This window comes from Rhea pennata, chromosome 6 (assembly GCF_028389875.1).
Source record: "Rhea pennata isolate bPtePen1 chromosome 6, bPtePen1.pri, whole genome shotgun sequence".
In the NCBI taxonomy this organism is placed as follows: Eukaryota; Metazoa; Chordata; class Aves; order Rheiformes; family Rheidae; genus Rhea; species Rhea pennata.
Window position 1 is genome coordinate 15666810 of NC_084668.1, and position 15085 is coordinate 15681894.

The 15085-nt window shown below is 41.9% G+C and overlaps 1 protein-coding gene across 1 annotated transcript in view; it reads left to right on the forward strand.

The window, feature by feature from the left end:
* Positions 1-330: 330 nt before the first annotated feature.
* Positions 331-15085, forward strand: part of GYPC (glycophorin C (Gerbich blood group)) — a 40188-nt gene continuing 25433 nt past the window's right edge. Inside the window, exons 1-3 of the mRNA XM_062578891.1 lie at positions 331-453; positions 1593-1816; positions 9491-9606. Of these exons, the coding sequence (XP_062434875.1) occupies positions 331-453; positions 1593-1816; positions 9491-9606 (463 nt within the window). The remainder of the gene's footprint in view (positions 454-1592; positions 1817-9490; positions 9607-15085) is intronic.

The window sequence follows — 15085 nt, forward strand, 5'->3', positions numbered from 1 at the left end:
CAGCTGCCCGCCTCGGCGAGGAGGCAGCTCCTCCGGGCCTGCCCAGAGGCAGGATTTCAGGCAAAGGAACCGATCCTCACCTCAAAATTCACACGCCTGTGACCTCACCACCAGTTTTGTCCTGAGGCAATACTTTGTGTGAGCACTTACATACTTAGAGGTAACTAAATTATTTGTGTGGGGGGTGCTTTCGCGCTCGTACCTGTGGGCTCCTGACCGCCAAGTTTCGCTGGTTGTTTGGAAAAGGCCAGGGAGCAGCCGTCTTCTCCCTGCCGCCCATCTGGACCCCCGTCAAAGCCAGGGAGGACTCGAAGGCAATCCCACCGCGAGATGCCGGCCGGTTTCCCACGCGCAGGGCAGGCCGGGGCTCGGGGCCCGTGGCGGAGCCGGAGCGAGGGCCGCGCCGAGCTGCGCCGCTGGCTGCACAGCGGTGATCCCGCGCGGGTGAACAAGGCACCGCGCTCCCTCCATCCTACGGCTGATAAATAAATTCTGCGAACTAAGGCCACGGCATTGATTTCTTGCGGGAGGTCACTGGGATGATTTCGCAGAAATATCCTGCGTCGGCTTTGAAAAACAGGATGAGCCTTGGCCCGAATTTCACGACTCTGTTTTTCTTCCGCTTCCATTCCAATAGCTGTGGTGTTTTTGCTGTCACCAGCAGCCAGTTAATTCATCCTGACACCCCCCCCCAAAAAAAAAATAAAAAATAAAAACGGGGAAGTGAAAACTTCGCCCACTCTTCGTAGTCCCTGAGATGTGCTGGTTACAAACTGCTTGCATTTTGGCAGGCCCGACAAGCCGCCGCGCGTGCCCGCCGCAGCCGGCCTGGGTGGGCAGCCCAGCGCACAGCAGTGCGAGTGGAGCCGGGAGCCCGTCCGCGCTGGAAAGCTTTCCCGAGAGTATGAATAAATTACCCCCTGCTGAGCTCCAGCTAAATATATCCTACCTATAAACAACACCTGCTTCCAGATTAAAAGAAAAAGAAAAATACCAAGGCTTGGAGGAAAGAAGTATGATCTTTATTCTACAGATTGCCAGCTGACATAGAAAAAAGATTAAATGCCTTGCCCGAGACACCACAGGAAGCCTGTGAGGGAGTCCGGACTGGAGTTACCTGCACCTCAGCCAGTGCCTTAGCCACAAGTGCTTCCTTTCCCTAAATGCAGTTCAAATTCACACTATACACTGGCATAACTGCTCTGACCCAGTAAATGTCATTCTCAATTTACACCCATTAAAGGACAGAGTCGTTTAGACTGAGCGTGCGGATGCTTCTGGTCAATGAAAATTGAAAGCACTGCTTTTCAGCTTATCTGTTCTTTGCTGATGACAGGCATTTTTGGAAGGGACTTGCTCAGCATTGAGTTTTGCACTGAAAAGAAGTAATATCAACAGTCCTGAGTCCTGGCTTGGGAGGCGAATCTAAGAGGTGCGTCTGGATTTGGCTAGGAGTGAAAAGAGTATTTTCTTTCCACTAGTTGCTGGCTAGTAAAAAGCAAAGGGGTGGAATACACCCAGCTCGCAAAACTCGAATACGGTTAGTGCTATCTGCAAATGAGTGCCCCTCCCCGCTCATGTGAGCTGCACAGGCAAAAGAGAATGACACATGTGCTGTTTCCTTTTCCAGTTGTAAAGGGGTCAGGAGCCCGGCAAGGAGAGTCTGCACAAGAGCAGCATTTTCCCGGGCTCTTCCAGCTGTTCTGCTCAATCCCGCCGTCCGTTCTGAGCAGGGAAGAGAGACTGTCAACACAAATAAGGCATTTTTCAAAGGCGTAAATTATGAGTTACCAAAACAATACGACATCTCTACCACGTGAGTACCCTTAACCTCCCCCCCCTTACAGTAAGAGTGGATTTACAAGTCTGTCGCTTAAGCAAAAGATTGTCAAATGCATTTCATGTGCAGTGGGGGAAAAAGAGGAAAAAAAGAGGATTGAGACATATCCTAAAGAAAAAAGTTGTGATGAAACTGTTTTCCTCTTTTCTCTTGTGTGTGTGTGCACGCGGGTGTGCAGAACTGAAACAGTGTGTGCAAACTCTGGAACAGAGCGAAGTTGGTAACATTTCCATCTATATCTTGGGTTAGAAAAAGTTTCATTTAAATGTTTTTTTCCCTCCCCCCTTGCCTTCAGGAATGAAAATATGGAGCATTTCGAAAGCTTACTGCCTCTTTTCTAAGTTATTAATGGTGCTGCCCAGCTTGTGTTTAGAGTCTCAAGCTGTCTGTGTGTAATATGAGACACAAGCCACAAACTGACAGTCTATATTTAAAGTCACAATGCGTTTCTGCTCCTGGAAATTTAGAAATGTGGGCTTAAGGACAAGCAAATTAGTTTCTTAGCAAGAGAGGGTACAGGAGGGCAAGTCCTCTGCTGGCGTGACTCTGCATATTTCAATATATTTGGGAAAAGAGAATTTGACCTGAGCAGTTCAAGTGATCACAAACACTTAGCTGTGCCACAGTAGCATTCATTTTGGTATAGTCCTAAATAGAAAGTGAGGGGGGGAGTGAAGGGGGTGGAGAGAAGCGATGGATTCTGATTTGATAAACTGAGAGAAGTCAATGGAAAAACTCTTATGTTTTCAGTGCTGCAATAGCAGGATGTGGCTCCATATCTATTTTATGAATTGAGTATATAATTTTTCCTGTTTTAATTCAGAGACAGTAGTTTTAGTAAACAAACTGCCAATAGCAGAATTGTTTATCATACCATGGTATCAGTAATGAAGGCAGAAAGTACAGACAGGATTGCTGAGAGCTGCCTGTGGTTCAGAGCTTGAGCCGATGATTGCTCTAAGAATATTTGGTCTGTATGGATGTTGACACTGACGATGTTTTCCAAGCTCTGAATGAGGTAGGCTGATCCAGCAGAAATGGTGCACTGAACAGGATCTCTGCAATTCTAGCCAGCAATTTCTATTTTCCCTTTGGTCTTTTTTGCAAGTTCAAACAAACCTGAAAGATTAGATGCTAGCTTTATCTCTTCTTTTGTTTTGTTTTATTCAGCAGTTTAACAGATTAAGGCTTGTTTTCTATTATTAATAGAAAAGAAATATCTAGAGTAGTTCAGGATTCTGCAAGTTTGGGTTTAGATGTGTCGGTTACTGCCATTGGTCCACTGAAAATTTGTATGCAAGAGGGTAGTAGCAACTCATTGGGGTACATTTTGCTCATTGGGCAATATTAGCAAGGGCCCAGACTCGGGCTTGGATCCTTTAGTGACAGGCTTGTCCAGCTGAAGAGTTCAGGCCTGGTTCAATGGTCCTGAGTGTATTACACCTCTCAGACAGACTCAGGTTGTCAGAAAACCCTAATGAAGGCCCTAGGTGTATCTAGCTAAAGTGTTACTTCTCATGGGAGAATATCACTGTAGTTTTTGTCTTTGTGCAGAATGCAAAATGGCTGTTGAGTCAGGTTTTCTTATAATTTCCAAAATGTAGGCAAGAATTTTGAGCTTGAACCATTTCAAGATCATATGATTGCCAGTAAAAATAAGTGGTTTGCAGTCTAGCTAGAATTCTGGTTGAAATAAAGTCACCATCTATTCTCTGCTTGCCCTCATAATTTCCCTTATTGTTTCAGACAGGATGTTTCTATATCTTGTTTCAGTTTGCATCTCTTTGTTTTTTAAATCACATGTAGATCAAATTTACAGTTCAAGAACAAATTAAATTAAAGGCAAGTTTGATAGTACTGTATGCCTACAGAATGCAAGTTTAATGCATTGTTTTGTAATGGTTAAGGTTTTGGGGGGTAGAGTTTAGGAAAAAGTCTCATTTTTGTTGTAAAATTCCAGTAATTTTGGTGAGTTAGAAGAATTTGAAAGATCAGTGTATTGACAGGCACTGCACAGCATGGACAGCAGATGTTTGGCAGAGAAGGAGAGTATTTGGGAAGACGAATTTGTTCATAACCATGGTGAAAATCTTTGAAATGGGTGTGAAAATTCATGAAGTGTCAGCAAAGCCTTTGTTTATATTGAACATATTAATTCTTTGCTGGGTGCCTGTGAGTGAGACCACTGAGCAGCTCCCTACAGATGTAAACAGAACAGTGTTAAGTTACCTAATTGCTCATGTTCTTTGCTTATCTTCTTGTATTCACTCACAGCTGATAAGGGATTTTTAATCATTCTATAAATACAGTATGGTCCTGACAAACCAAGTGAGAGCAGAGTAGAAAGATTACTGTTTCAGGTCTGATGTGTTCACATCTGTGAACCCTGCAAATGTATTCTGCCTCTACAGGGGTGCCACACCATCCAGCCTCAGGCAGTTTCCATGCCCAGCTCAAGTATCCTGTCTCAGTCAATGGGCTCTCCATATACTCACTATAGAGGCAGGCTAGTCAGTAATTCAGCGTGCCTGTGTCAGGCTATGTGCAGTATATTTATTGTGTCATTCATTGTTCCTGGACATTTGTATGTGGCTGGAATAAAATGGAATACCTGACTAAGAAGTCTTCTACCAAAGCCAAAAAATAGAATTTGGGCTTCAGTTTCATTGGCTGGTATTCAACACAGTATTGTCAATAACCCTCTATTTTCACTTTGTATTATGATGATGATGATGATGATACAATATGGACCTATCCTCCTTGTGGGAATGGGAACTTTCTGGAGTGATACTTTTAAATGCATCTCCTGCTGGTGTTATTCTACTCTTGTCTGTCAGGATGCACAGGTAGTAGCTGCCTGTAGTATTAAAAAATCTGAGGAATTCTGCAAATCTGGCAGGCCGTATTTGGACTGCAATTTTTGCCCTCTTATTTTTGAGTGCAGTGGCCTTAGTTTCTGAGTCATTTCAGAATCCATTTCCAAGGCAATGGGACAGCACAAGTGAGGTGAATAATGCACCCAAATATACATCACCAGAGCAAAGATTCAGTCTGGGGATGCACTGAGCTATGCAAAGCCGTCTTTGGGTGTCAAAGGTGTTCATCCCTTTGGAGAAGGTGTTCTGCACCCTACCTATTAATTTTTATGAGGCTTTCTAGAACCATTTTATTTAGGGCCTCTTATGCTCAATGTGCTAGCTGTCAAAGGAATTCAGGGGTGAGGAGAGGGCTGCTATTCCCGATCACCTAGTGGCAGATACAGTCTTCCTTCAGGTTTGGGAGGGAAGCAATGTAGTCTCGTACTGTGCGGAGGAATTGGACTAAAAGGAAGACAAGAGGCCAGAATGAATCTCAGGACATGTCTTAGCTGCAAGGAGAAGAGGAGGGACAGGAGTACAGCAAAGCAAAGTAAGCCTGGTGACCTGCATGGTTTCCCTCTGCATTGCCCGCTGTGGCTCAGCAGCAGCCCAGGAGCAAAGCCCATGCACCGTGCTGCGGAGGGAGAGCAGAGGCCCCTCACTGCCTCTGCCCAGGGGCAGCAGGTCTCAATGCCCCACTGCCCAGCTTCTCCAGCCTGCAGAAATGACAGCTGGGACTTCTGCCAAGTAAGTGTGGACTGTCTCTTCCAGAGAAGTTGAGAGTTTGGCAAAGGCAGCCTCCGTAAGGGCAAAATGACTTATAGCTGTGAATGCCAAGAGCCTGATTCTGAGAGCAGACTTAGCCCTATCTTTAATTCACAATGACGCATTGCATGTCCCTTGCATGTTCCTGAAGCGATACCACTACCATTCACTCAGAGCTTGTGAAAAACCACAAACGATCCTCACAGACTTTTAACCATGTTATTCGCTCCCTTGGAAAGAGATTTGATTTTACTGCCTTTAATCAATGGAAGCACTTGTCTGTGATGGTAACTAATAAACAAAAATGGAAGCTGCTAATTATGGAAAAGTTGGTCTTCACTGTTAATCTGTGAGCATTTATAAGTGAGGAATTCTGTGGATTTTAATAACCTCTCATTTTTAGCACAGAATGCTCTAAATATGTCTCACAAGCATTTATGTAAATGGATACCTCTGCTTGTATATATGTCTCTCACCACTGTGCATATGAATTGGAAAATTCATCTTTTTATGCCAGGGGCTTCTCCCAGACACCCTCACTGCCTGAGATATGAATGTGAAAGTTTGCAAATTGAAAGGCTAACAATGCACCTGAATTTTCAGTAATTAGCAGCAGAAATTTTGGCAAACTGCTAAGCTGGGGAGAGAGGGCAGAGAGTCTGTCCAAACAGGAGTCTGCTTTTTAAAAAATACACTGTTCTCAGCATTTCCAGGAACTGCTCCTCACAAAAAAAAAGCAAACAATTTAGACAGTAGATGTTAAAGATTCAGGTTATAGCTGGTTACATGCTTAAGCCTATTAGTATTACTGAATTGTTCAGTGCCTGCATCTCATTGCTGATGCTGCTGCACCTTTCTTTCTAGGCTCTTGTGGAATATGCCGTGTATCCATCACTGTTCAAATGACTGAGTCCAATCAGCAAAGCCTTTTGAAAAACAGGCTTTTGGGACTGCATTCTCTAATGAAAGTCTGTTTGTGTGTCTGCTCTGTGGAGTGCCTGTCTCTATTGTTACTGAGGGATTAGTATTCCTAGAGCATAGAGAAATTCCAGCCAACAAAGGGATCTGATTGTGCTAGGTGCTGTACAGATACCTTTCTTCAAAAGGCTAATAGACTACATAGAGACAACAGATTACAGGTAGGAGAGAAATGACTGATTTCCAGGGCCACAGCTGGAGAGGCAGCTTTTGGCTGTGAGAAGTTGCTTATAGCAGCCAGGAGGTAGGAATTAGTATTGATTCCAGTAGATCCACTGGGACAATTGCTCTTTGCTTCCCAGTCTTTATTTTTTTAATATATGCAATGTAAAAATGTAGCTCAGCTGGCTTGTTTGTTTCTTACAGAAAAATGAGCAAACTTTTAAGTAGAGTGTCACTAGTAGAATCTTAATTTAGATTTTAGATTTTTTGCTTCGTATTTGAGTTGTGATAGTAAATACGTGAAAAATTGAGAGATGCCCAGATGCTGCAGCAATAAGAATACATAAGCACCTTAGCTGGGCAGGTATTTGAATAGCAGACTGACTGTGCTCTACTCGATTTTGAAAGACTTAAGTTCCTAAGTCAAATGAATTTGACAGTGTTATCCCCAGTAATGAGCTCATGAAAAATCCACCAACTGCTAAGTGTTCTGAAAAACTACTTGGCAAGTAAATAAAAGTGGCACTTGGAGAAATCAGGTTTGGTTTGCCAAAAATTTATGAACGGGAAAAGAAAAAAGAACCGTCTTTGCTGGATAATTTATTTCTAACCTATAACTCAACTACATTCAGTAACAATACTGCAACATAATAACAACAGGCACGAAGCTCATAATTTGTAGCTGAAGTAAGATCCTTGGTTTCTCCAAGAGTGAGCATGATCTAATCCACTTCAGATTCCTCTCTCTCCAATGTTGGCATGGAAATCAAGTGCCAAGTCTATGCTATGCTGCTCTCTTTACTGCAGATGCACCTCGCACACTTAGTTTCACCAATGAGACATCTGGCTAAGTGATACTCCTCTTAAATAATCTTCTCATCTGCAGAGGAGACCAGCTTCTCATACCCTCTTCTCTTCTGATATATGTTTCATCATAGGGTTCTTCCTGGTGAAGCAGCAAACTTCACTTAAAATCTCTAAGAGTTAAACTTGTTCTGCATTTAAGTTTTAAAGTGATTTTTTCACTTCTCTCTCCCCCCCCCTCTCTCTCTCTCTCTCTTTTTTTTTTTTTTTTTTTTTTTTTAATCTTAGGAAAAAAAAGAAAAAAAAAACTCAGTTATTTCATCGGGGTGTACCTCTTTCTTCTTCAGATAAGCCCTGAAATGGAGTTAAGCTTTTAATCTGTAGGTTGCAGGGGGGATTTGAACACACCCTGAGACAGCTCCATGTCATCATGAGTGATAAATGACTGTTTTACTAGGGACTGCACGTTTAAAATGTCTTGTTTTATGAGGCAGTTCACATTATGAAGAGCACGTGTGACAAGCTCATAGCACTGCAGAATCAAACACAAGTTATACATATGTGTGGGGTTTTAGGTCTGGAAACTGAGGGAGTTTTTGTAACAGCAAATGTACCAAATGGATTTGATTATTTATACATATAATAAACATATGTGTGTGTGTGTATAGTGTATCTATATGGATACATATATACACACATGTATGCATGCACACACACACCCCTTCTGACCGTGTATATACTTCTTCACTTCTCAGATTTCCATTGGTGGAGAATTTTGCTACCCTGACTGCATCTCTGTTTAGAGACAAATATTCCTAAGCTCATCTTTCCCCTTTTATATTAGACATGACTTCAAAAATAGCACAAAAAATGACCAAGTTTTTGAAGGCTTAGCAGAGGCATAAACTCAGTAACAAGAAAGGAAGTGAGACGATAGCTTGGGCTATATATAAGGAGTTATAAAATATTACAAAATATCCTTTTTATATGATACAGTAAAACATCAGCTAAAGGGCCTATCGTCAAACTTTCTCTTGCAGATACCAGATTCAGGTGTCTCTCCATTGACTGTATATGGGGCAAGAGCCTGGCAGCTCTGGATGGTATATACACTCAATCACTCCCTATTTTTAATTTAGCCATCACAATAGTGCCTAAATCCATCTTGGACACTACTATAGGACACATGTCCCGGTAGGTAAAGATTCAGAAAAAAAGCAATGAAAATGATTTAAGAAATGAGGAGGAAATACATGTTCCATATGGACCAAGCTACTTAAAAGGGCAGAACCATGGGTTAGAAAAGGCCAATTCTGTACTGTTCTTGGGGTTGGAACTGATGCAGGTTTAAAACTCAGGCAGCCAGATGTTTCAATCAGGAGTATGTTCCTTCAGGAGCCTCACTGTGCTGGGAGAATTTAACAGGTGTATCTCTTCAGAATACCCCTTCCTGGAGAGTTTTCTAGGAAAACTGATCATTTTAACATGGTCAAGCCAAAATAAAAGTAATTTCTTTACAAAATAACTACTGTTCTTTGGAAGTGGAATATTCACTGAAGAATCAGTTCAGTTTTATTCTGTAGTTTTATGTCCACCTCAAAGAGATATTGGAAACATGAATTTATGTTGGAACAGCTTTCACAAAATTTTTACTATAGGATCCTTCTATGCAGAATTCTGTCCAAGAATTCAGGTATCATGAGTAAGTATTTTTGAAAATACTGAAGCAGCTTTGAAATTATCTATTTGAGATTTTTATCTTTTATTTCTATCTTCTGGGGTCTGTATGTGTATATCATTGAATTCCATTTTCAAGGTTTTCTTAGCATCTATTAGGCTCAGAAATTTGACAATTTCTAATGAAATCTAAACATTGTCAGGAGTTTCCATTATGTTATTTCCTGAGGCATTAAGGCACTTTAAAAACCAGAGCTTGCTAGCTATCAGTTTTTCTTCTAACTGTAAGACAGCTCTTTCAAGGGCCATTGAGCATGAATTCCTTGATACATCCCTTATGCAAAGATGCTGTCACAGAGTGGACCAATCTCTGATCATTATTTCTTTCACACACCTGCCTTCTCAGGTTGTCTGGTCAGCTCAGATCAGCTCACAGATATCCTCTGCAGCTCCTATTCCTTCATGCCTGTCCCCTTCTCAGCCGGCAAGCAAGTTCTCATATCTCATCAAAGGAAATACAGGGTAGGTCCCAGTTGTTAAATGTCATTTCCTCTCTTCTTTCAAGGACATTCCACAAGTCCTGGCAGTGGAAGGAAGAGAAGCTGTAATTACAGGCAAGGAAGACATAATTCTTCCATTGTCAGCCTCTAGTCTGGAGCCTTGTTTCCTCTCTCTTACCCTCTCTTCCATCTTCATCCTTGTTCTGTTCTCCATTGGTTTCTCTCTGCTTTCTCATCTTTGCAGATTGCTGTGAAACAACACCTCCTCCTCTCCAGATCTTTCCTGTCATCACACAAGAATTTTTATTTATGATCTGGGACACTTTTTTTAAATTCTGGATCCCATGATTGGGAGAGTTTATTGTTGTCCGTCTCCCTGGAATTTCCATAATTACGTCAGTGGAGTTTGCTTTTTTGGAGTCTCTCTTGCACATAAAGCCAATTTTCCGTTCAGTGAACTCATCAGGACTTTTTTATATTAAGAACAAACCAAGCCTGGTCTACCAGTTTGTAGCAGTAATTCAGCCCTTGTTGGTGACCATGAAGATGCAGAGGAACTCTACAGGAAAACCTGCATAGGAGGTTGAGCAGAGCAGAGTGAGGAAAAATAAAACTTCCATTCAGAAACTTTCCAAATTCCCCTTTGCTTTGGAAAAAGAGGAAGTCATTTTTTTTTTCATATTCCTTTTCATATTCACTTAATAGGCTCTGAGCACTGAGTTGCTTTCTCCCATTACCCATCCTATCCATGCCCCAGTAATGAAGAACAGTGGAGTGAATGGGAGAAATTGAAGTTACTTCAGCCTTTAAGAAAGTGGTCTTTCCAGTGATATAGACACACCATGAGATAAAAGTCTCCTGATCTCCCACCCCAATCCATAGCCACAAAGCCAGTGATCTGTGGTGGTGAGAAATGGAACAGATGGGCTTGCCCATAAGAGGGTGAGTTGGTTTGCTCATAGCTTGGGCTCGATCTGTCTTTCTGTGTTTCAAGCTCTCCACTGAACATCTCCTTCCTTCTCATTAATAACAAACTCTCACCATTCTTCCCCTGACATTCTTCCCATTTTCTGTCAATAAAATCCAGTCTTCTCCCTTATAGAAATGTATCTGTTTTGTTTTGCTGTGATTATTCTGTAAATCCCTCAGGACATAAATCATCTCTCTTTCTATCGCCTCTCTAAACAAAAATCACCAAAAAATTACTTGCCAGTTCAGCACTTATCATAGGCAACATTGACCACTTTTGTCTTCAAAAGTTACCTCATCAAGTTGCTCATTCTAGACAGATTGAGGCCTCCTGAAGTATAAAGATAAAATGTAAAAACAACCTTCAGCATGACATCATCTGGCAAAGCATATTGAGCTGGAAGCATTTTAGGTTTTCTCCTTGAAAATGTTTTTCCCCTAAACATAGTCATTTGTATTCTCTGAGATAGTCTCTAAACTGTGGAGATCAAAGCAAACTGGATATCCAGCAGAGTTTTTAAGTGTATTAAAGGTAGCATGTTTCAAAAACACTTGTCTGAACATTAAAGTACCATGGAAGAAATGAAGTAGCAGGTGGTAATACAAGTTAACATGATTGTTCTAATCTTCACATTTTCAACTTGGCAAAACCTAACTCTGTGACACAATATGTGACAAAGAGCAAAAATAAGGGATGCTGTGCACACATGCACACACTCACATAAGGGATCATAAAACCCAAGGAAGCGACTTAGCTTCAGATTTTTTTCTAAGCCCCATTTCCTACCTTGTACGTCATTTTCAGCAATGAGGATGTGGCTTTACCAGGTTTATGTGCAACCTAGTAAACCTAGGCATAGATGAGAAGTTCTTGGGATATGTGAATACAGCAACGTAACTCTCTGCTGCCTTACAATTTTTGCAAGTATGTTTTGCCAAAATGGAATATGAAATGCCATCCATTATAGACTAGTGGTGTTTTAGTTAATGCATATAGTTAATGGAGATAACCAGACCTTAAGGTTCCTCTTAGCAACTGACGCATTGTGGAACTATTCTCAGGTGGTTTCTGAAAGTCTAAAGGAGACAAGAAATTTGTAGGAAAGTAGAACAGCAAAATAGTAGGCATTTTTGTTTCTGAGTACGAGTTCTTCATGATATTTCAGAAGTCCCATTTTGACCAGTGCATATATAAAAAACAGGATGACCCATTTTTCTTTTTCTTACCTGTCAAGAAATGAGACGATAATAACAAGAGGTGTCCACCACATGTACTCTTTTTCCTACCATAACTTTTAGTGCATGTTGCTGTAAACATACAGCTTCATCACGGGAGAATCTGGCATATAAATAAATATTTGTCTATTTCTATCTCCTTCAGGTTTGTGCAGAGATTCTCACAACCTTACTCACAAGTTATCATTGCATTGCCAAAACCAATGGCATTGAGATAATTGTACCCTAGAATGTGAGATTACTTGTATTGATTTCATCGGACTTTGGATCAGAATTTGCTGATTGCAAATCTTCACTTTTTAATATTAGTCTACTCTGAATGCCTTGATTTATCTTGAGGCAGGCTCATTTTCTACCAGCACAGATCTTAATGAAGGTAAAATGACTTATCAGTGCTAACCAGAGCTCTTATGGGAGCCAGCATTGAAGGCAAGGGGGAAGGAGGAAGGAGGGGAGCAAAGATAAACTGATTCTGTATGTTCCCAAAGAAGAATATTTCCAGTATATTCAAGGTGCTTGCTCATTAAGAAAAGATATCTGTGGCTCCTGAGCTTATTTGCCGTGTGGATTAATGATCCATAAGGAACTCCTTGTACCAAGGAGGAGTAAATCACCCCTCCTGCCTTCAATAGGCAAGAATGTGACTATGGAGATAAATGCTTTTGCATTTCTCCTAAACTTTGCTATCACTCCTCAGTAAAAGACTTCCCCTTCTGGAATCCATTAAAATCTGTGAATCTCAGACAAAGACTCTTCTTCTTCCTGCTACACTCTTTGTGAGATGCTTAATCTCTGCATCATGAGGACATAACTGTTTGTGAGCTGGAAACAGTGTGACCCAAGCCCTTCTCCTCTTGGGTTACCTCTACTGATTACTTTCACTTGGGATGAATGAAACCTTTCATTTCAGTAACATCTGACTTGTATCAGAAGGTTCATGACTGATTGGAGCAAGAATAGGGTGACAGAGATAGATGAAGCTGTCTGTTTTAAAAGTGTCTTTCCTAAAAAAGTAAACAACAGCTCTAAACACTGGGTGAGAAATCGAGAGGAAGTACCACTGCATGACACTGCTTTTAAGATAAAATGCAGCCTAAGGCAGTGGACATTTTCCCCCTGCTCCTCTTCATGACTTACATTTCCTTTAAGGAAAAGGTCATGCCTTCTCTCCTGGGTTGTTAAGAGTGCTCCCTAGGCAGGAAGTGTATCCTGTGTCCTATTTTCTCCAGAGGCCGGTAGCAAAGCAGATGGCAGCATGAATTCCACATTCCTGCTTCCACTGTGCCATTTTTAACTAATCTGTGCACTGAATCACAGAGTAGATCTCCCTTCTTTTTAAATGTCGTGCAGCTGAGCCCTGGGATCTTGCAAAGTCCAGCAGCTGCTGGAGGTGACCAATTGTAGAGGCACATAGAGGGTAATGCAAGCTATTGCTTTTTGAAGGACTGGGCACCTATTTTTGTCAGATACGAAAATTCAGCAATGACTGGGAGGGAAGAGTGCATGTCCTGTTGTTAAAATTATATCTGTTATTCATTACAGAGAAGGGGGCATATTTTCCTTATAAGACACAATCTTGGGGAACTGGAATGGCAAAGCATGAAGAGGAGGCAATCATATTCAGGGATGCCCTTCAAGGCCATTAGACCTTAGGGGATAAAAACTTGTAGCAATGAAATGAGAAAGGAGAAACTCCCAGGTTCAGCAGAGGCTGAGACTCCACAGCTGTGACATCTTTTCTCACCCCATTTGTCTGCTTTGAAGATGATTGCTGGGTGAGCAGGACATGAAACTACATTGTCATGGGTGCATCATTAACAGTAGCCAAAGGACCTAGCTCAGGTTTTGTCTTCACAAGCTGCGAGCAAGTGTCCATTTGCTAGAAGTGCTGCTGTTCACAATGCACTGGCCTCCCTTCTCTCTTTGCCTTCCCTACATCCAACACTTTTAGCACAAAAAAACAAAAGTAGCAGAAGCAACTGAGTGCCACTGGAAGAAAGGAAGAGAGATCTAGACTGTTAGTAATATGCCCATGCCCTGCAACAGCAAGGCAATTTCTTTCATAAAAATGATCACATGATCATAGAAAAAAGACTATAACTGATTCTAAAGACTAGCATAAATTCAAATAGATCCTGCTACTGAGACATGGAGGAAAGTAGGGAGATGGGATGAGAAATATTCCCAAGCTCAGATGTGGTGAGTAGTGTAAGCCTGACAGGGTGAGCAAGGCATCAGCCACCCACATAAGAAATTCAGATACCACAAGAGGCACCAGTCTAGGTGTAATGTCAGTGGACTTTGGATCAGGAGCCTGTGCATCAGTGATAAGTTGCTTAAAGCTGCTGCAGAGCTTTGAGTGTCTTTTCACATGTTTGACTGGAAAAATAAGTTCCCAGATTACACAGACAGCTGTGGAAGCATCAGCCTGGATGTATAACTCCTTGAGGTTTAGAGGAATATATTTCCCAAGTGCTGAGTCGCTTCAGTAAGCACTGCATCTCACACTCAACCCACTTGATTTTTAAGAAGTGCACCTCAGCACAGATTTATTATAATAAATTCTAATCTAGATCTTCCAAAGCAGAGGGCATTCTGGCAGAAGTGACAGCAGATCTAACACATGCTATTTTCCACCCAAGTGAATTCCTTTACAGCTCACACCTGAGAAGATGCTCTTGAATCCTAAGAGATGTGAGCTTACGCTCTTGCCCTCTTGCCTCAGCAGCAGCAGGCAGGATCAGGGCTTATGGGTGGCCGATGGAAGTCTGCTGAGGAGGTGGTGTCCAGCTTAGCAATTTATTTTGTTTACCACTATTTGGCATATTAAGTTAACAGCTTAGTGCCTGAGGGTACAAGCATCTATACTTTTAAGAGGACATACACATCTCCTCCTCCACAGAACACAATTATTTTGGGGAGACATATAGAGAGGCATGCAAAATTTGTCTCATGGCACTCCAGCTGTGGCCAAGGGTGCATCGTCTCTCTGAGCACCCATAGTATGCATCCCACTGCTGTTGAAGGAAAGCCTTTTGATGAATTCCTCTAATAAGAGGTGTAGAAGGCCTCAAGGCTGTAATAGCTGCCATGGTACATAATAGCTCCGCAATCACAGGTGATTATACATGCCAAGGTGTCTTGCAGAACAGGGATGAGAGGGAAGGCTGCCTGCATATTCTCTCACCCCTGACTGGATGTCCCCATCTCTCTGTCATGTCCAGTTCCCCTCAAAGCCCCTTGCCCAGGTGCTCCACTTGACTGTGTCTGAGGTCTCTTCCCAGTACCAAGCAGAA